This window comes from Saccopteryx leptura, chromosome 2, assembly GCF_036850995.1.
Source record: "Saccopteryx leptura isolate mSacLep1 chromosome 2, mSacLep1_pri_phased_curated, whole genome shotgun sequence".
NCBI lineage: Eukaryota > Metazoa > Chordata > Mammalia > Chiroptera > Emballonuridae > Saccopteryx > Saccopteryx leptura.
Genome location: NC_089504.1, coordinates 1,872,343 through 1,893,615, shown reverse-complemented (window position 1 = coordinate 1,893,615; position 21,273 = coordinate 1,872,343). Strand labels below are relative to the sequence as shown.

Below are 21,273 nucleotides of genomic sequence, written 5' to 3'. Positions count from 1 at the left end.
GGGAGAAAACCGTAGTATAAGTATATCCCAGGTTGTTTCTCTGGCAAGCCTGTCCAGGGGGTGAGGAGGTGGAGCCCTTGGCAGTGGGGGGGGGCTGTGCTTGGGCCGTCGGCCCCCCACCACCCAGGTGCACGCTGCCACTGCCGCCGGGGGCCCTGGGGCCAGGACGCCCTCCCTGTCCACGGACCGGGCGCGGGATTCCTTTGACGGCGGGCCCTCTTTGTGTCGGGAACAAGGAGCTTCTGTTTCCGCGGAGCGGAGGCGGGAGTCGTCTCCCTGGGCGCCCCAGCCTCTGTGCTGGTCCCGGCCAAGGCGATCCCAGGGAGTGTCCCCTCCCTAGAAGAAGAGATAGGCAAAGAGTTAAAAATGTCTAAGTTCCCAATCACAGGGGCCACTGGGCTCCACTGCGGGGGGTGGAGAAGGGGGCGGGCTGAGGATACTGCCCCCGGAGGTCCTGAGCGGGCCCTGCCTGGTGGGCGGGCGGGGCCTGGGGACGGGGACGGGCCATGCCTGTAGTTCCCATGACATCCCCAGGCCAGAGCAGTGTTTTCTTTGACCAGAGCTGGGGACCTGGGTTTTCTCTCCTGAATCAGGAGGAAGGCCCCCCGGTGGCTGCCCCGGGGCCTCCACAACCCCGGGTGCACCCCGAGTCCCCTCTCGGATAGGTCGCCGTCCGTCGGGGAGGCCGGAGGGCCTGGCGGGGAGGAGCGGCTGGTGCTGACTCGCTTCCCGTCTCCCTGCTTCCTGCTTCCCTTCGCACAATTGTCGGAAACGCTGGCGAATTTCCTGCCTGCCCGGGTCACTGTGGAAACCGGGAGAAAGAAAGGCCCTGGAAAGTCGCTCCGGCAGGCCAGGGAGATAATGGGCGGCGAGGAAGATAAGGCTTCCTTGCTTCCCCGGGAGTCGGCCCCTGTGGGCCCGTAAACAGGAAAACTCTGGGCTTTCGCGGGGAGAACGCTGTCCCCGTGTGCACAGGGCTGCGGCCCGGCTCCCGCTGGTCCCAGGTGTCCTGAGGCCACCCGCTGCTCCCCTGAGAACTCGGATGTGCTCGGGCGGAAGCTGGCACGTCCCCCGACGCTGGGTGGCTCTCTCCCTGCTGGCACAGCCTCTGTTCAGCGGTCACGTGTGATGGGCACTTCCGGCCTTCAGGACAGGAGAGGCCGGAAGGCCCTGTGAGGTTGTGGAGGGGCCTGCCGGTCCTTGCTGTGGGCGCTCCTGGCCGGGTGAGGTCCAGGCCGTGTCCTGCAGCCGACGGGAGCCCAGGCACCCACCTGGTCTGTCTCCAGCCCCCAGCGCGGGTCCTGACTCAGCCAGGAGCTCCCACGGGGCCCCCAGTGCGCACAGCCCCCTTTGCCCCCCGGCCCTCAGGGCCAGCCCAGTGTGCTCTGACTGGGCAGAGACCGGCCGGCAGTGGCCGTGATGGATGGCCGCCTGATGCCACGGGGCATTGGCCCTCTGGGCCAGGGCTTCCTGGGCCTCAGCGTCCGACCTTCCTCCCTCAGGAGCCACATGCGAGGTGGTGCTGGCCCCGTGCGCCCCCGGCCCTTGCAGAAATGGCGGGGAATGCAAGGCCTCCGAGGACTACGAGAGCTTTTCCTGCGTCTGCCCCACGGGCTGGCAGGGTGAGGCCGCCTGCTCACTGCCGCCCTGGCCCAGCCGAGTTCCAGGAGGGGCTGGGACAGGGAAGGAGGGAGGTCCCGGGGCTTGGGCGGCTCCAGGATGGAAGGGAGGGCGTGCCCCGTCCTCGGAGATGAGCCGCCTGCAAGGCGGAGAGGGCTCTAGAAGCAGGAGTGGACCTTGGCCCTTCCTGCCTGGGCATCCCCCCCCGCCCTGGGACCACCTGGGTGGACAGGGGAGAGACCTGGAGGGGGCGCCAAAGTGATGGCTCCCTGCCCCCCCCCCAGGGCAGACCTGCGAGGTGGACATCAACGAGTGCGTGAAGAGCCCCTGCCGACACGGCGCCTCCTGCCAGAACACCAACGGCGGCTACCGTTGCCACTGCCAGGCGGGCTACACGGGGCGCAACTGCGAGACAGACATCGACGACTGCCGGCCGAGTGCGTGCCCCCGACAGCCTGTCCCCCTCCGAGACGGGCAGGGAGCTTGGGGTCGGGTGGGAGCACAGATGTGGTGCTGGCCGTACCAGCTGTCGCCCCCAGAGAGGGCGAGCCCGCTGCGTCCCGCTGGGCATGGCCAGGAGGGAGCCGGGCGGGTGCTGGTGGGAGGTTGCAGCTGCTTACCCAGCATCACTTGGGGCCTTACGTGGACCGTGCGACATGCTTCCGGGTGGTTCCAGAAGGCTCTGGAGCAAGAAAGACTGCCCGGCTTAAAGCCTATCTTGACATCTCCCAGTGGGTTCCAATAGCTCCTCCCCCAGCAAAAACGCCCCCCCCCCCAGGCTCTCCTCAGTCCTCGTCGCTCACGACCCCCGAGGAGCGACCTCAGGCCCGTTCTTCTGTCCCTCCCAGACCCGTGCCACAACGGTGGCACCTGCACAGACGGCATCAACACGGCCTTCTGCGATTGCCAGCCCGGCTTCCAGGGCGCCTTCTGCGAGGAGGACATCAACGAGTGCGCCAGCAACCCCTGCCGCCACGGCGGCAACTGCACCGACTGCGTGGCCAGCTACACCTGCACCTGCCCCACGGGCTTCAGCGGGATCCACTGTGAGAACAACACGCCCGACTGCACAGAGAGGTGGGTGGGGCACGGCCCGCGGGCGGGGGCGCCGTGTCGGGCAGGGAAACTGGCCGTTCCGGCCACCGTGGCCCGCCGAGCGGGTGTCCACCCGGTCACGCTCAGAGCTAGCCGGCCTGAGTCAGGCAGGGAAACCGGCCGTTCCGGCCACCGTGGCCCGCCGAGCGGGTGTCCACCTGGTCACGCTCAGAGCTGGCCAGGCTAAGTCAGGCATTGTTCATTGTACTGCCATGTCGCGCCGAAGAGGGCCGTTGTCAGTCGACGAGGAGGTAGCCAGGAACCCTGGTAGTCTCCAGAACTCACGAGCCTCCTTTCAGACCAGGAGAACTTTGTAACCCGTCTTGTTTCCCTTCTCGCCCTGGCTGCCGGGAAGCTCAGCAGTCCATGTCCGCATCCGTTTTCTGACAAATGATGGTCTTCCCCCCGTTATCTGTACAAGCTCTGGTTCCTTCTTTGTTTTTCCCTTAACCCGTGTGTGACGGCGAGTTAGAAGGAAGGCAAGGGAAAGGGAGGGAGTTGGTGTTTGAGGGGCTGAGGCCCCAGCCCCATGGTGGGGGCCTCCTGAGGCTCCCACTAGGCCTCCCGGAGGTCAGTCGAACTGCTTCCGGCCCGTTGAGGCTGTCAGGCCCCTCGGCTGCCGTCTGAGCCGAGGAGGAGGTGCCCGTAGTGTGGAGGAGCCTGCCTGGGCCGGGCGCCCTGTGCCCCTGTTCACCCTCACCCCTGCTGCCCGCCTGCCTCCAGCTCCTGCTTCAATGGCGGCACCTGCGTGGACGGCATCAACTCCTTCACCTGCCTGTGTCCGCCCGGCTTCACGGGCAGCTACTGCCAACACGACATCAACGAGTGTGACTCGCGGCCCTGCCTGCACGGCGGCACCTGCCAAGACAGCTATGGCACTTACAAGTGCACCTGCCCGCTGGGCTACACCGGCCTCAACTGCCAGGTGAGTTCGTGGCCTGGCAGGAGGGGGCCGTGCTAGGACACCAGCCTGCGGCACATCGTGGCAGCCCCCTGCTGGGCCCACCGCAGCCAGCCAGTAGAGAAGAGCCAGGCTCAGAGGGCAGGGGTGGCCCCGGTCACATGCTCCTGGGGGTCTGGATTGCCAGCCCTACCCCAGCCTGAGCTGTGTGGCCACCTAAGGAGTTAAGAGTAGTTGGACAGGGCGGCTGCCATCCAGGTCAGGGCGCAGAGGTTTATGGAATGAGGGCAAAGACTAGGTAATTTGGCAGAAGATGGTTAACAGCCAGTTTTCTTTTTAGGTGAGGGGAGTAGAGATAGGCAGATTCTTTGCAACCCCATCTAGGGCTGATGCTCAAGTACTGAGCTATTTTTAGCACCTGAGGCTAATATGCTCCAATGGAGCCATCCTCAGCACCCTGGGCCATGCTTGAGCCACTGGCTGTGGGAGGGGAAGAGGGAGAAGAAGGAGGGAGAGGGGGAGGGGAAGAGAAGCAGATGATCACTTCTATATGTCCTGACCGGGAATTGAACCTGGGACATCCATTTGCTGGGCTGATGCTCTATCCACTGAGCCACCGGCCAGGGTCAAAAGCCAATGTTTTTTTATAGAAAATACATGAAAAGATGACAAGTTTATTTTTTTCTGGGAGACTTTCACAAGAAACATTGATTATAAAGGCTTCCAGCAAAATTTTTTTACTTGTGAGGAAAGAGCTTCCCTCCAGGTAAAGGGGTCTGGATTTGCTGAGGGCTCCGAGGGAGACCCCCGTCCGGCAGGGGCCTGGGGGCCTCAGTTTCCCCCGTGTGTAGGGTTGGGACTGTGAGGTTTCCGGGGCGTGCGTTCCACACGGCCGGGCGGGGAGTGTGAACGCGGCCCTGCCGTCCCCAGAACCTCGTGCGCTGGTGTGACTCTGCGCCCTGTAAGAACGGCGGCAAGTGCTGGCAGACCAACGTCTTGTACCGCTGCGAGTGCTACAGCGGCTGGACCGGCCTCTACTGCGATGTGCCCAGCGTGTCCTGCGAGGCGGCCGCCCGGCAGCGAGGTAACCGGCACCCCCTTCCCGGCCCAGACGGGGAGCTCAGACCTCACGTTCCCTGCCCACCTGCCACCCACTGTGTCCCCCGCAGGCATCAATGTGACCCACCTGTGCCGGAACGGAGGGCTGTGCGTGGACGCGGGCAACACGCACCACTGCCGCTGCCAGCCGGGCTACACGGGCAGCTACTGCGAGGACCAGGTGGACGAGTGCTCCCCCAGCCCCTGCCAGAACGGGGCCACCTGCACTGATTACCCTGGCGGCTACTCCTGCGAGGTGGGGGTCTGTCCCGGGCGAGGGTGTGTGTCTGCGGGGTCCTCGAGGGCTGGGAGCCGGCACAGTAGGGAAGACGGACACTTTTCACCCCTATGAAGTGAGAGCTGGGCTGATCAGGGAAGACTGCCTGGAGGAGGTGTCCTGTGTGTGTGTGTTGGGGAAGAACGTGTACATTGAGAAGTTGGACAGGGTTTGGTGTCCACGGGCTTTTCCCTTGGGACTCATCTAGTACCCACCCTGAGACCCCCCACATTTCTCCCTAGGATTTGACCCTTGCTGTGGGCAGTGACTCTTAGCTTACCAGGGTAGGGCCCTTCCCAGGGGTCATCCAGGTGAGAGGAACCTAGGACTTCACTAGGCGAGAGGGCAGCCTGTGGGGCTCTGTCAGCATACAGGGGTGGCAGTCCATGCCCCTGCTGCCTGTGGAGCCATAACCCCCCACCCACCCTTTGCCTGTCTCCTTGCAGTGTGTGGCCGGCTACCATGGGGTGAACTGTTCTGAGGAGATCAATGAGTGTCTGTCCCACCCATGCCAGAATGGGGGCACCTGCATCGACCTCACCAATACGTACAAGTGCTCCTGTCCTCGGGGCACACAGGGTAAGGGTTTTCAGACCCAGGACTGGCATCTGGGAGAAAGTGGGCAGTCCAGCGTCCTGGACCCAGCCAGAACTTCATGGAGGCGAGAGGCGGGTACAGGGCCAACAGAGGGACCTGTCCCGGCCTCGGGCACCCAGCAGCCGCCCAGTGCCAGTTTCCTGGTCATCTGTGTGGTCCCGGCCCTCACCCTTTGCCCGGGGGCTCCGTGGGTGGGAGCAGGGCCCAGCGTGTGGCCGGCACAGGTCCCTAACGCGCCCAGGCCCCTCCCTGCAGGGGTGCACTGTGAAATCAACGTGGACGACTGCAACCCCCCCATCGACCCCGTCTCCCGGGGCCCCAAGTGCTTTAACAACGGCACCTGCGTGGACCAGGTGGGCGGCTACAGCTGCACCTGCCTGCCCGGCTTCGTGGGCGAGCGCTGCGAAGGCGACGTCAACGAGTGTCTGTCCAACCCCTGTGACGCCCGTGGCACCCAGAACTGCGTGCAGCGTGTCAACGATTTCCACTGCGAGTGTCGTCCTGGCCACACTGGTGGGTGCGGTGGGCGCGGTGGGGCGGCGGCCCGGGCTGGCCCGGGCTGGGCTGGGCTGGGCCGGCCTCACACCCTCTCTCGTCCCCAGGGCGCCGCTGTGAGTCGGTCATCAACGGCTGCAAAGGGAAGCCCTGCAAGAACGGGGGCACCTGCGCCGTGGCCTCCAACACCGCCCGCGGCTTCATCTGTAAATGCCCAGCGGTGGGTGCGGCTGCCCAGGGCGGGGCGGGGGGTGGGAGGGCCCCCTGGTCAGAAGGTAGCAGCTAAACCCCACCTGCTCAGAGGTCCTGGCCCTGCACGCACGCCTGCCGGAGGTTTCCACCGTCCTCACGCCCCTTGAGACACGTCTGGTGTCAGTCAACTTTAATTTTATATTTTATTTTAATTTTTTTGTGACAGAGACAGAGGGGCAGACAGGAAGGGAGAGAGATGAGAAGCATCAGTTCTTCATTGCGACACCTTAGTTGTTCATTGATTGCTTTCTCATATGTGCCTTGACTGGGGGGCCACAGCAGACCCAGTGACCCCTTGCTTGAGCCAGCGACCTTGGGTCTAAGCTGGTGAGCTTTGCTCAAACCAGATGAGCCTGCGCTCAAGCTGGCGACCCCGGGGTCTCGAACCTGGGTCCTAGGCATCCCAGTCCGACGCTCTGTCCACTGCGCCACTGTCTGGTTGGGCAGTAAACTTTTTTTTTTAGAGCAGTTTCATATTTATAGAAAAATGGTGCAGAAAAGCGGAGATTCCCGTATGTCCCCTCCTGCCACATTCCCAGGTTCCTGTTGTTAGTTAGCATTTTGTCTTCCTGTGGGCTGTTGTTGCTGTCAACATAGTTACTCTTGATGGGTAAATCAAGTCTGCAGTATTCCCTGGGGCAACAGGGTTGCTCCTGCTGTGGCGCTGCGTTCTTGGGTTCTGACAATGCCTCGTGTGACAGGTGCACTGTGAGACAGTCACATGGAGGTTTTCGGTGCCCTAAAAACCCCCTGTGCTCCTATGCGTCCTCCCTCCCAGGCAACCCCCAAGCCTTCTGTTGTCACGGAGCATCTCTGTGAAGGGTCCCGGTCCTGCTGCCCAGAGCAAGGCAGGCAGCTGGTCTCTCTCCCCGCCGGGGCCTGGCCGGGGCCCACGGGGTCTGGGGAGCCAGCCGCTCTGACGCCCCCCCGTGCCGCCTCCCCCCTCCCGCAGGGCTTCGAGGGCGCCACCTGCGACAACGACGCCCGGACCTGCGGCAGCCTCCGCTGCCTCAACGGCGGCACCTGCATCTCGGGCCCGCGCAGCCCCACCTGCCTGTGCCAGGGCCCCTTCACAGGCCCCGAGTGCCAGTTCCCGGCCAGCAGCCCCTGCGTGGGCGGGAACCCCTGCTACAACCAGGGCACCTGCGAGCCCACGGCCGAGAGCCCCTACTACCGCTGCCTGTGCCCCGCCAAGTTCAACGGGCTCCTGTGCCACATCCTGGACTACAGCTTCCGGGGCGGCGCGGGGCTGGACATCGCCCCGCCGCAGATAGAGGAGGCCTGCGGGCTGCCCGAGTGCCGCGAGGAGGCGGGCGACAAGGTCTGCAGCCTGCGCTGCAACAACCACGCCTGCGGCTGGGACGGCGGCGACTGCTCCCTCAACTTCAACGACCCCTGGCAGAACTGCACGCAGTCGCTGGAGTGCTGGAAGTACTTCAGCAACGGCCGCTGCGACAGCCAGTGCAACTCGGCCGGCTGCCTCTTCGACGGCTTCGACTGCCAGCGCGCCGACGGCCAGTGCAAGTAAGCCGGGCAGACGGCCGCTCCCCGGGGCGTGGTGCCTGGGCTCCGGGGGAACAGGCTGGGGGCGGACACTGGCCAGAGGGGGGGCGCTCCCGTTGCGGACAGGGCAGGGCGAGCCCCGGGTGTCAGGAGACCTGAGCATCCCGTGTCGTGCCCCGCCCCCCCCGTACGATCAGTACTGCAAGGACCACTCCCATGCCCCGCCCCCTCCCCCCCCCCCGCAGCCTCCAGTACGACCAGTACTGCAAGGACCACTCCCATGCCCCGCCCCCTCCCCCCGCAGCCCCCGGTACGACCAGTACTGCAAAGAGCACTCCCCTGCCCCGCCCCCCCCCCCCCCCCCCCCGCAGCCCCCGGTACGACCAGTACTGCAAAGACCACTCCCATGTCCCGCCGCCCCGCAGCCCCCGGTACGACCAGTGCTGCAAAGACCACTCCCATGCCCCGCCCCCTCCCGCCTCGCCCCCCCCCCCCGCAGCCCCCAGTATGACCAGTACTGCAAGGACCACTCCCATGCCCCCGCCCCCACCCCCCGCAGTCCCCGGTATGACCAGTACTGCAAAGACCACTCCCATACCCCGCCCCTCCCGCCCCGCCCCCCCGCAGTCCCCAGTATGACCAGTACTGCAAAGACCACTCCCGTGTCCCGCCCCCCCACAGCCCCCGGTACGACCAGTACTGCAAGGACCACTTCAGCGACGGCCACTGCGACCAGGGCTGCAACAGCGCGGAGTGCGAGTGGGACGGGCTGGACTGCGCGGAGCACGTGCCCGAGCGGCTGGCGGCCGGCACGCTGGTGGTGGTGGTGCTCATGCCGCCCGAGCAGCTGCGCAACGACTCGTTCCACTTCCTGCGGGAGCTCAGCCGCCTGCTGCACACCAACGTGGTCTTCAAGCGCGACGCCAGCGGCCAGCAGATGATCTACCCCTACTACGGCCAGGAGGAGGAGCTGCACAAGCACCCCATCAAGCGCTCCCTGGACGGCCTGCTCGGGGGCGGGGGCGGGCGCTGGCGCAGGGAGCTCGACCCGATGGACATCCGCGGGTGAGTGAGCGTGAGCGGCGACGCGCTGGCCGGGCCCTGTGTGACTCGGGGCCGCCCCCAGAGCAGCGCGCTCCCCGCTCGGTGGGACAAGAGACCGAGGTTCCAGCAGGACCCGCCAAGGGCCAGGGGCAGCGTTCCTACCCGGGGCTCTCGACCCGGAGGCCCACGCCCTGGGGTCAGCTCCCACGGAGGGACCTGCTGGGAGGAGGAGAAGGGGGTGCTTCGGGCACCCTAAGGCAGGGGTCCCCAAACTTTTTACACAGGGGGCCAGTTCACTGTCCCTCAGACCGTTGGAGGGCCGGACTATAAAAAAAAACTGAACAAATTCCTATACACACTGCACATATCTTATTTTAAAGTAAAAAAACAAAACAGGAACAAATCCAATATTTAAAATAAAGAACAAGTAAATTTAAATCAACAAACTGACCAATATTTCAATGGGAACTATGCTCCTCTCACTGACCACCAGTGAAAGAGGTGCCCCTTCCGGAAGTGCGGTGGGGGCTGGATAAATGGCCTCAGGGGGCCGCATGTGGCCCGCGGGCCGTAGTTTGGGGACCCCTGCCCTAAGGGAACCGCAGAGGGTGGCAGAGCCAGGACGGGCGGGCGCTCTGCGAGGTGTCTGAGGGGCGGGGCCCATCCTCCCCAGGCTGCCCCTCATCTTGGGTTCTGAGAGCACCTGTCTCCCTGGGGACCCATCAGGGTGATGCCACCAGGGTCACACAGGGCGAGTCCCAGGAGGCAGTCGCAGGCAGGGCGGGCGCGGGGGGGTGGGGGCTGGGGCCAGGACCCTGACCCCCTGCCTGCCCTGCCCGCCAGGTCCATCGTCTACCTGGAGATCGACAACCGGCAGTGCGTGCAGTCCTCCTCCCAATGCTTCCAGAGCACCACCGACGTGGCCGCCTTCCTGGGGGCGCTCGCCTCGCTGGGCAGCCTGAACATCCCCTACAAGATCGAGGCTGTGCAGAGTGAGTGGCCCTCCCGCTCACGGGCCCGTCGCGCCGGTTGGCCCCCTGGGTGGTGGGGTCACAGGTCACGACCCAGCCCCCCTCCGCCCCAAAACAAAATAAAAAATATGCTTGCTCTTTCCCTCGCTCGCCATCCACGGGTGCCTGTGCCATCCAGAGTTTGGGTAGCATTGTTCTAGAACCTTCCGCCTGGCACATCCTTCCTACTGAAGTGACAGCTGCCGGCGGTAGGGCTGGCCCGGGGGACACGTGCATCCGCTAGAAAGTGGGAGCTTTTTTTTTCTCTCTCTCTCTCTTTCTCTCTCTCCCCTGCCCCTCCCCCTCAATTTTTCTTTGTTGGGTATTATTTCAAAATCATTACAGCTTTTTAAAAAGGGGAGAGAGGGGGAGAGAGAGGGAAGAATTGATCGGTGTCATGTGAAGAGTTGAAGTTTGTATCTTGAAAATCCCTGTAAATCCTTTGTCTTAACAGCTCAGTGTGAGCGCAGTTGATTCCAAGTTGCTTAATCCTCCTCCTTAAAGGAGAGGGAAGTAAAGCCGCCTCCAGACGCCCAGGGCGGGGCGCAGAAGAGAGAATTTTAGCGATAGTTTGCAATTCTGATTAATTGCGTTCGAAATGACCTTATTTTGGGGGGCGGGATGGAGGAGAGGGGGTGAGGAAGCTCCCGGCCGCGGAACACCAGTCCGCTGCCCCCCTGGCCGCCGGCCTGCCGCGGAGCAGCGGTCCTGACGCCCGGGCCCCCGTGCCGTCCGCAGGTAAGACGGTGGAGCCGCCCCCGCCCCCGCCGATGCACTTCATGTACGTGGCCGTGGCCGCCATCGTCCTGCTGGTCGTCGTGGTCTGGGGGGTGCTGCGGTCTCGCCGGCGCCGGCGGCAGCACGGCCAGCTCTGGTTCCCCGAGGGCTTCAAGGTGTCCGAGGCCAGCAAGAAGAAGCGCCGGGAGCCCCTGGGCGAGGACTCCGTGGGCCTCAAGTGAGCAGACGCCGCCGTGGTTTCCCTGGGGGGGCGGGGGGCGCGGCTGGAGGGAACGGCGGGGCCCACGCAGACCAGACCCGCCAGGCGCGGTGGGTCGGCCCGTTGGTGCCTCGGGGTTTCCTGCCTCCCCCCTCAGTCTCACTGCCCGCCCCCCCAGGCCTCTGAAGAACTCCTCAGATGGCGCCCTCATGGATGACAGTCAGAACGAGTGGGGTGACGAGGACCTGGAGACCAAGAAGTTCCGGGTGAGTCAGGGTTCTCCCCCGGCTGGGGGTGGCGCCTGCCGCCCGTCCCCCACCCCCGCCCAGCGTGACGGGGGTGGCTCTCCGCTTGGCCCCCTTCTTCAGTTTGAGGAGCCGGTGGTTCTTCCGGACTTGGATGACCAGACAGACCACCGGCAGTGGACCCAACAACACCTGGACGCCGCCGACCTGCGGGTGTCTGCCATGGCCCCCACGCCGCCCCAGGGCGAGGCCGACGCCGACTGCATGGACGTCAACGTCCGGGGGCCTGGTGAGTGGACACCGGCCCGCGGGGGGTGGGGGGCTGTCCGGCCTGGGTCCGTCTCATCTGTCAGCCTGCACTTCCCAGACCCTGTCGTCCACCTCCCTTCCTCCCCTGAACCCCTGGAGTCAATATTCTGAAAGCTGAGTGGGGGCGGGGGACTCGGTTCTCACCTGGCTGACTCCCCAGGCCCACTCTGCACTAGACATTGATTTCCGCTCCCAGAATGCTTCCTGGGAGACATCTGAAGTGTTGGTTTCCAGCCTCCCAGCCTGCATTTCCGTGCCATCTTTTTCTGTGGGTGCATTGTCCGCGCAATCTCACGGCTCCCACGCAGAGCCGCCAGTCTCTGTTGCCCACAGGTCTGTTCATCAGCCGCTGGACTTGGCTCTGTCTTTTGGGAAGCTCGGCTTGAATCTGGTGGCCCCCAGGCCCAGTGTGTAGGGACACCGCTGGCTGGGCCACGTGCCACGTGTCCTCACAGGGCTGTCCACCGAGTCGGGACCGTCACTGCCCTGCCCAGAGCCGCTGCGGGGGGAGGGGGGTGGCCGGCCGTCCTGACCGTGCCCCTGCCCTGTCCCCCCTGCAGACGGCTTCACGCCCCTCATGATCGCCTCCTGCAGCGGCGGGGGCCTGGAGACAGGCCACAGTGAGGAGGAGGAGGACGCACCGGCGGTCATCTCCGACTTCATCTACCAGGGCGCCAGCCTGCACAACCAGACAGACCGCACCGGCGAGACCGCCCTGCACCTGGCCGCCCGCTACTCCCGCTCCGACGCGGCCAAGCGCCTGCTGGAGGCCAGCGCCGACGCCAACATCCAGGACAACATGGGGCGCACCCCGCTGCACGCGGCCGTGTCGGCCGACGCGCAGGGCGTCTTCCAGGTGGGCACCTCCGGCGGCCCCTGCCCGGCTCACCTGCCGTTCCGGTCTGGGCTGGCCCTTCAGTTCGCAGGGACCCTGGAGCCCTGCTTCCCAGCCTAGCCTAAGCAGGGACAGCTGGTGTCTTCGCCCCAAGCGAGGTACAAGGTTGGGGAAGGCGTCAAACCCCACGTGTCCTCCTCACCAGGAAGCCAGGCTGGAGAGTGTGCAACAGGAGGTTCCAGGGGCCTTCTGGGGACAGGGCCTCCTCCGCATTCCTACCTGAGACAGACACCCCTGTCACCGCAGTGGCCCATTCCCGGCTGTGGCCAGAGGCGTTAGCCTGTGGCAGCGTGAAGGTTTTAGAGGCTGCTGCTTGTTGTCTGCAAACCTGGGACACGACCTCGCTGGGGAGCCCAGGATGGGGGTGGATGTAGGGATTTGGGTGCCTGGGTCTCTGGGAAATGTCCCCAGGAGAGGCTCCTTCTGTAAGCCTCCCCCCTTCCATTCCCCAGCTGCAAGGCCCCTGGCTCTGCGCAGTCCTGCCCTGAGTGGGAGGGGCAGGTGAGATGGGGCAGGACCCGGAGGGGTCACCACAGAGCTTTTGACTTCGTCAGTTTTAGCACATTTCTGTGTGGAAGTCAGAAGTGGAGAGTGGAGGTTAGCTGAAAGAGGGCAGCGTCAATGAGCCGCTGGAGGCAGGCTCTGACCGTGGCTGGTGCAATGGCAGCCTTTCTGTCACGTAGAGACAGGTTCCCCCAGATGCTTTGCAACAATGAGGCCAGTCCTGCTCGGCACCCAGCTTGTTTCAGCCACCAGCAAATGGTGGTCACTCCTTTGGCCGGTGACCCCGGGTGGGCGGCATCTGTCCTGCATGCCTGACTGGACACAGAGGAGCCCAGCAGTTGTGGGTGTGGCTCTAGCCTCTGGAGCCAGGGCCACCCCGTTCTCCTGCCTGGCTCTCCCAGCAGCAACAGGCACAGTCCTGCCCTCCCCGCCTTCTCCCTCTCGGCTGACCAGACCCCCAGAAAGGCCTCGGGCTCTGCCTCGCCAGCCTGAGACGTTCCCTCTCGCCCAGATCCTGATCCGGAACCGAGCCACGGACCTGGACGCCCGCATGCACGACGGCACGACCCCGCTGATCCTGACCGCCCGCCTGGCTGTGGAGGGCATGCTGGAGGACCTCATCAACTCCCACGCCGACGTCAACGCGGTGGACGACCTGGGTACGCCGGGCCGCCGCTCGGTCTGCCGGGGACCGGCCGCTGCCGCCTGCTCTGTCCCGACTGACCGCTCTGCCTCTCCCACACAGGCAAGTCAGCCCTGCACTGGGCCGCCGCTGTGAACAACGTGGAGGCTGCGGTCGTGCTCCTGAAGAACGGCGCCAACAAGGACATGCAGAACAACAAGGTGAGCTGGGGGCGGCCTGGGACCTGGGGCGGCCAGGCTGCAGGTCACTTCCTCCCCCCAGCGTGGGACCTGGGGCGGCCAGGCTGCAGGTCACTCCCTCCCCCCAGTCTGGGACCTGGGGCGGCCAGGCTGCAGGTCACTGCCCCCTCCCCCCCCAGCCTGGGACCTGGGGCGGCCAGGCTGCAGGTCACTGCCCCCTCCCCCCCCCAGCCTGGGACCTGGGGCGGCCAGGCTGCAGGTCACTGCCCCCTCCCCCCCCAGCCTGGGACCTGGGGCGGCCAGGCTGCAGGTCACTCCTCCCCCCCCCACAGCCTGGGACCTGGGGCGGCCAGGCTGCAGGTCACTGCCCCCTCCCTCCTCAGCCTGGGACCTGGGGCGGCCAGGCTGCAGGTCACTCTCCCCCTCCCCCATTCCACTCCTTTCTGACCAGGGACCCCCTCCCCCAAACCATTGACTTAACACTCCTGGGCCTCCACTTTCTAGCCTGTGGAGTGTCCCTGAGAACCGGGGCACCCACACCCAGGGCCGCCACCGCCACAGGGCATTCGTCCTAGGACAGGGAATGACCTGGACCTTCCCTCTGTGCTCAGCTCTCACTGGGCAGGGCAGGGTGACCGGAGGCGGGGGTGGAGCCACAGGCTGGTTGGTGTCGGGGGGGCTCGCGGGGCTGTGCGGCCCCCGATGTAACGGAAATGGCTGCCCTCCCCGCTGGGCAGTCCACACCCTCTGGGCTATTCCATCGTCTCCCCTGCAGCCACGAAACTTTTCTCCCAGTTACAATCTGACCCCCCTCGTGTCCTGAGGTCACACTGAGCTCCTCTGGGCACTTAGTCCGGAGGTGTGGGCACCCCTTCCCCTTGGGTCCACTGACCCCCCCATTGCTTTTCAACCTGGGGTCTCCCTCTCCTCCTCCCTCTTGGGTGAGCCGACACAGCAGCATTGGGCACCAGGGGGCGCTGTGGTACACAGCTCCTGAGTCCCTGGTGGGGACATTGGGCACGCTGGGCCGCAGACGCAGGGACTGGGCATCGGGCATCGGGCCATTGCCAGGGCCTTGTGTGGGCACCCCCCATGCAGCAGTCTGGAGGAGACACATGGCAGGCACATCAGCTGTACAGACGAGAAACCAAGGCCCAGGGAAGGAGCTGACGTATCAGGGTGACTTGCGGACTGTCAGGATAGGGGACTCCCCTCCCAGTGCCCACGCATACACTTGAGGGGATCCCCAGGGCCCGTGTTTGTGTCTTTACAGCTTTGGGAACAGAGGCCACAGTTTGTTACATTTCCCGTGGTGTCTGTGATCCCCACAAGGGTAAACCTCCTGATTTAGAATAGAATAATAGGTCATTTAGATGACCTCTGACCTCTGGGTGGGTCAGAGATCTTCTTACGGCTTTTGTTTTTGAGAAGACATGATCAGGCTTGATGAGGCGGTGATGTGGTGATGCAGTGGATAGAGCGTTAGACTGGGACACAGAGGACCCAGGTTCGAAACCCCAAGGTCACTGGCTTGCCTGCAGGCTCACCAGCTTGAGCACAAGGTTGCTGGCTTGAGCGTGGGATCATACACTTGACCCCACAGTTGCTGGCTTAAGTCCCAAGATCACTGGCTTGAGCCCAAGGTCTCTGGCTCGAGCAAGGGGTCACTCACGCTGCTGTAGCCCCCCGGTCAAGGCACATGAGAAAGCAATCAATGAACAACTACGGTGCTGCAACAGAAAATTGATGCTTCTCATTTCTCTCTCTCTCTCTCTCTTCTGGTCTGTCCCTAACTGTCCTTCTCTCTGTCTCTGTCACACACACACACACACACACACACGCACCATCGAGTTGGGTGATGGTGGGATGCTGGGGTCGGGTCACAGGAGCTCTGTCCTCGGCAGGGTTGCGGAGTCCGACCGCTGGTCCCCCTGGGGATGGGGCATCGGTGAGGCTGACCCTGCCTGTCCTGTGCCCTTGCCCCAGGAGGAGACGCCTCTGTTCCTGGCCGCCCGGGAGGGCAGCTACGAGACGGCCAAGGTGCTGCTGGACCACTTCGCCAACCGGGACATCACGGACCACATGGACCGCCTGCCCCGGGACATCGCGCAGGAGCGCATGCACCACGACATCGTGCGGCTGCTGGACGAGCACAGCCTGATGCGCAGCCCCCAGCTGCACGGCGCCCCCCTGGGCGGCCCGCCCACCCTGTCGCCCCCGCTCTGCTCCCCCAACGGCTACCTGGGCAACCTCAAGCCGGCTGTGCAGGGCAAGAAGGCCCGCAAGCCCAGCACCAAGGGCCTGGCGGGCGGCGGCAAGGAGACCAGGGACCTCAAGGCCCGGAGGAAGAAGTCGCAGGACGGCAAGGGCTGCCTGCTGGACAGCGCCAGCGTGCTGTCCCCCGTGGACTCCCTCGAGTCGCCCCACGGCTACCTGTCGGACGTGGCCTCGCCGCCCCTCCTGCCCTCCCCGTTCCAGCCGTCCCCGTCGCTGCCCCTCAGCCACCTGCCTGGCATGCCCGATGCCCACCTGGGCATCGGCCACCTGAATGTGGCGGCCAAGCCCGAGATGGCGGCGCTGGGCGGGGGTGGCCGGCTGGCCTTCGAGCCGGGACCGCCACGCCTCTCCCACCTGCCTGTGGCCCCCAGCTCCGGCGCGGTCCTGGGTGCTGGCGGCAGCGGTGGCGGCGGGGCCGTGAATTTCACCGTGGGTGGGACCGCGGGCTTGAATGGCCAGTGCGAGTGGCTGTCACGGCTGCAGAACGGCCTGGTGCCGAGCCAGTACAACCCCCTGCGCGGGAGCGTGGCCCCTGGCACGCTGAGCACGCCGGCCCCTGCCCTCCAGCACGGCATGATGGGCCCCCTGCATGGCGGCCTCTCAGCCAGCGCCCTGTCCCAGATGCTGAGCTACCAGGCTCTGCCCAGCACACGGCTGGCCACGCAGCCTCACCTGGTACAGACCCAGCAGGTGCAGCCGCAGCAGCCAAACTTACAGATGCAACAGCAGCCAAGCATCCAGCAGCAGCAGCAGAACCTGCAGCCGCCACCCCCCCCAGTCCCACCTCGGTGTGAGCTCGGCCCCCAACGGCCACCTGGGCCGGAGCTTCCTGGGCGGGGAGCCGAGCCAGGCAGATGGGCAGCCGCTGGGCCCCAGCGGCCTCGCCGTGCACACCATCCTGCCGCAGGACAGCCAGGCCCTGCCCACCTCCCTGCCCTCCTCCCTGGTCCCGCCCATGACCACCGCGCAGTTCCTGACGCCGCCCTCCCAGCACAGCTGCTCCTCCTCGCCCGTGGACAACACCCCCAGCCACCAGCTGCAGGTGCCCGAGCACCCCTTCCTCACCCCGTCCCCCGAGTCCCCCGACCAGTGGTCCAGCTCGTCCCCACACTCCAACATCTCCGATTGGTCTGAAGGCATCTCCAGCCCGCCCACCAGCATGCAGTCCCAGACCACCCACATCCCCGAGGCCTTCAAGTAAACGCCTGCACCCCCCCCACCCCACCCTCGGCGGCTGGGGCTTCGTTCACCCGGTTGCTCCCCCAGACGCCGGGTTGACCAAAGGAGCTTTTTTTAAAAAAAAAGAAAATAAGAAACATTTTTATACGAAATAAGAAGACGTGCATCTGAAATTTTTTTTTGAGTATTTATTTATGTACTTTTATTTCACATGAAAACACTGCCTTTTTATTTATGTGTACCGGGTTTTGTTTTTTCGGGGTTTTTTTTTTGTTTTGTTTTTTTACTGCAACAGGTGAAGAACATTTATCTGTTCTAAGGAAGTAAACTAGTTCTTGGCCATTACTTTCCTACTTAGCGTGAAGATTGTTACGTATTTGTAAAAAATATATATATAAACAAAGATTCAGGATTTATAAATGCCGTTTATTTATTGATTCTTTTTTTTTTTTTTCCCAAAACCCAAAAAGAAATAATGTTCAGAGAAGGGAGGGAGGTTTGAGCCAGTTGTCGGAAAAGCTCTCCCCGGTTGTGCCCGGGCGGGCTGGCTGCCGTTTCCCCAGGACCGCCCCCCACTCCCTGGCGTCAGGAAACAGAACCTGGACCCCTTGGGCACAAGGATTCATTGGCATCTTCAGTAGGAAAGTGGAAGGGTGCGGTGTCTATGTTTGGGGGCCTCGCAAGTGGGTTTTTAAACAGGCTTCTGACGGTGTGTTCTCGGGATGCCCACAGTGCCCGCATGCTCGGTGCCCATCGTGGGTCTTTGTTTCAAGGGTCAGTGTTACGTGGTCGTGCGTGGGTCTCGCCAGGTCTCGGTCCTTCCGGAAGCTCCTCTGCCCCTGTACCCCCCCCCATCGGTATGTCAACATTGTGTAGCGTGAGAAGTCGGGCTGCTGGCTGTGCCGCACCCACCGTGGCCGCGTGGAGGAGGAGTCCCACCCTTTTCTGGACAAAGACTGCCCGGGCTGCCCGTGTGTCCCCCGCCGCCAGACACCCCAGCACCTCAACCTGCGTGGAGTCTTCCAGGTTCGGCGGAAGGCGGACTGGTGTCGCCGGGGGCGGGGCCCCTCTGCCCCGGGACCCGTGTGGATAGACTTGGCCGGAGCCACCCACAGCAAGGTCCGGGGAAATCCTGGGTGTGTCTGGCCTCGGTGTGCAGAGGCCGTGGCTCCTGGGCCTGGTGGGGTTGCAGCTGAGGCGGTGGCCTTGGGGACCATAGGAGCCTGCTCTTGGGCCAACCCTCCTGGCTTTGGGGGGGTGTTGCATCATGTGCCCCGGATGAGGGGTGGAACAGATTCTTACGATATCAAGTATAAGCCTGTGGCCAAGATAATGTCTGTAAATACATTGTTAAAGGTGGATTTTGTTTAAAAAATCTGAACGAACCAGCCTGTCGGAGGTCGTGCTTCTGAGGGGTGTCAGGACGGGTCCCACTCCACGACCCAACAGCCTGGGCCTGGGGACCCGTCGCTGCCCCCGCAGCTCCTACGTGACCCCGGGAAGGATCCGCCCGCGTGTGCGGGCGGGCGTCCCGCCTCCTGGGCAGCGTCTCCAGCCTCGCCGGGGGCGATGTTGTACCATCCCTTGTGGGTATGACCAGACACATCCTAAGATGTCGATTCTTACTTAACTGTGTTTTATAAACTATAGAGTGTAGTTTACAGAGAAAGGAACCTTTTGTAAAACGTAATGACATGCAAAAAAACTGTAGGTTGTAAAAAGGATGTATTTTTTTTATCTTTTTGTTTTTGTTAAAGGATTTGCAATAAAAAAAAAAAGATAATGATGCCAATCAAGATTTTGCTTGTCAGGCTCCTCCCCTTTCTGGGAGGGAGGGAGGGAGGGAGGAGGGACAGGTTCCCTGGGGTCCCTCTGCCTCTTCTGCTGGGAGAGTGATGACACCTCGTCGCCCCCAGAGAGGGCAGGGACACAGCGGACATGGCACAGGCAGCCCCATCGGAGGGACTGGGGTAACACTGGGCTCCGGGTTGTCCCATCCTGGGCCCCAGAGGAGTGAAGGCACCGCGTACCCAGCCTTTACTCCTGACAGGCAGGAGGGGTCTCCTGACCCTAGCTGGAGGCCACAGGCAGTCAGTCACAAGCATCTGGGGTGGGGGGCGACGTGCGGTGACACAGTGAGCTTAGGAAGGGCTCTGGACCCGGGAGGGTGCTGGCTGAACAGCACCATTTACTTGGGAATACTGAGCGAGACTGCCAATCAGACCCTGGCCCTGGCCGGGTCCCCGCACGAGCCCGCCCCCTCCACTTCTCCCTCCCCTCCACCGGGTCCAGCCGCAGGCAGGTAGGTGGGTTCAAACCGGATTCGCAGTCTGGCCTGCCTCCTGCCCCCTGGCCTACTCGAGCACAAGTGGGAGCCCCAGCTTTCCTCACCGCGTTTGGAAGCACCTTCCATCCCCAACGGCGCTGGCGCTGGCAACACGTGGATGGGACAAGAGGTGCCAGGAAAATGGAGTACGGTGACGTGGCCCACCTGTCCAAGGGACAGGCTCAGCCTGGACTCTGCCCAGAGCACACTCAGCACCCCCAAATCCCGTTCCTCAGTGCACGCCCAAGAGAAGTGAAAATAAAAAAGCCCAAGTCCACCCTCATTCCCAAGCAGTGCCTTTGACATCGGCCAGGAGGCTGGACTGGCCCTGGGGCCCATCACGCCGATGGTGTTCCCACCGTGTGGTCCGTCCATCCGCACAGGGATGGCCATTCGGCCAAACGTGAGAGTGTCCCTGGGTGAAGATTCACGCGGGAACCCTTCCTGGGGTGGGTGCAGGGCGAGGCTGAATGGCTGAACATCACCCTTTTTGTTATAAAGGGACACTTACCAGCCTCCACGGAGGAGCATGAAGCCCCTGAGCGTGGAGCTTGCGAAACACTCCTCTGTTGTTCCATGAAGTCAGCTCTGGAGCACCTGCTCGCCCATCCGTCCGTGGGGAGCCCAGAGATGCAGCATGCTCCCCCAGGGGGTGCATTCTGGTGGGGGGGGGGGACGGGGAAAGCCAAAGGCTTTCCTCTGGCTGCACTGGGGTCAAATTCTGAAAGAGCCTGGGTGTCCCTGAGGCCAGGTAATGACCGGCCAGGCCCAGCCTGCCCACTCAGAGGCAGCTCTCTGCCTCCCCCTGCTGGCAGCACCCCACCAGTGCCCCTTGGGCAAGCAGGTGGTCCTGATGAGGCCTTCCATGGGTCCCCTGAGCCTCTAGACTCGCTCCTGGTGAGTCTGCACCTCAGTCACACTCACGGCCATCTCCTGCCAAGAGCATTATTATCTCATGACATCTGAGGAAGCTGAGGCACGGAGAAGTAGGGGACTTCCCCAAGTTCACCATTTGAGCCAGGGCCTGGTGACTCCCGGTTCCATGTTCTCATAGTTATTTGAGAGGTCACCTCCCCTTGGAGGACCGGGGAGGTCTGGAGAGAGGTCACTCTGCCTGTCACTCTTCAGACAAGGAAACATACTCAGAGAGGAACTTGCCAACGTCACCGCCAGCAGTTAATGCCACAGCCAGCCAGCCTGGCACTTGGCAACCTGCAGGTGTAGGCATGCTTCCCAGCTCCACCCAGGGCCTTACTTTTTTCCTCCCTTCCCGTCTCCAGCATCCACCCCAGACTCCTGTGCCTGTCACTTAGGTCACCACCGATGTTCAGGACTCTCATCTTCCTGTCCTGTCTGTTCCCCGGGCTGATGTGGGCGGAGCCGCTCTGCTGCGTTGAGGCGGCGGGCCGGGCCCTTGCCCTGCAGGGTCATCCAGGATTTGGCTGTCCCCACCCGTCTGGCCCCAGCAGCCTGCCCCTGGCCTAGGGGCCCGAGACTACCTTCTGGGCTGCTGGTTCTCGCTACTATCTTGCAGAAAGCCAGGGAGAGGCTATGCTGATGGTGACAGTCTTGCCTGAAAAGCCCCAGAAAACCTCCCTTGCTTTCAGAAGTCAAATCCCCTTGTGGCTGCCGTAGGGGGTCCAGCTCTCGGAGATTCAGCCCCTTGCCACTCCAGAAGTTTCTGTTTGCTTCGGCCACACGTGTTGTGTTTCTTCCATCACCTCCCCCATTCCACAGCCCCAGCAGGTGGGCTCCACGCCTTGCCCTCACTGGGCATTCATTCCCAGCGTCTGGTGTCCCTGCTCCCCAAGGGCAGCGGTCAGGGCTGTCTGTCCCATGTCCTAGCAGTGCCTGGCCCGTGAGATGTCTGCGTAGTTTTTGGTAAGT

At 63.5% G+C, this 21,273-nt stretch overlaps 1 protein-coding gene across 1 annotated transcript in view; it reads left to right on the top strand.

Annotated features, from left to right (window-relative positions):
• Positions 1 to 18,838, top strand: part of NOTCH1 (notch receptor 1) — a 48,674-nt gene extending 29,836 nt beyond the window's left edge. The window contains 20 exon segments of the mRNA XM_066366695.1: positions 1,503 to 1,622; positions 1,905 to 2,057; positions 2,469 to 2,697; positions 3,439 to 3,640; positions 4,547 to 4,700; positions 4,786 to 4,970; positions 5,438 to 5,570; positions 5,844 to 6,101; positions 6,191 to 6,303; positions 7,288 to 7,859; positions 8,520 to 8,903; positions 9,726 to 9,874; positions 10,631 to 10,847; positions 11,008 to 11,095; positions 11,198 to 11,363; positions 11,944 to 12,239; positions 13,294 to 13,441; positions 13,528 to 13,625; positions 15,591 to 16,657; positions 16,659 to 18,838. Of these exon segments, the coding sequence (XP_066222792.1) occupies positions 1,503 to 1,622; positions 1,905 to 2,057; positions 2,469 to 2,697; positions 3,439 to 3,640; positions 4,547 to 4,700; positions 4,786 to 4,970; positions 5,438 to 5,570; positions 5,844 to 6,101; positions 6,191 to 6,303; positions 7,288 to 7,859; positions 8,520 to 8,903; positions 9,726 to 9,874; positions 10,631 to 10,847; positions 11,008 to 11,095; positions 11,198 to 11,363; positions 11,944 to 12,239; positions 13,294 to 13,441; positions 13,528 to 13,625; positions 15,591 to 16,657; positions 16,659 to 17,082 (5,156 nt within the window). The 3' untranslated portion in view covers positions 17,083 to 18,838.
• Positions 18,839 to 21,273: the final 2,435 nt, after the last annotated feature.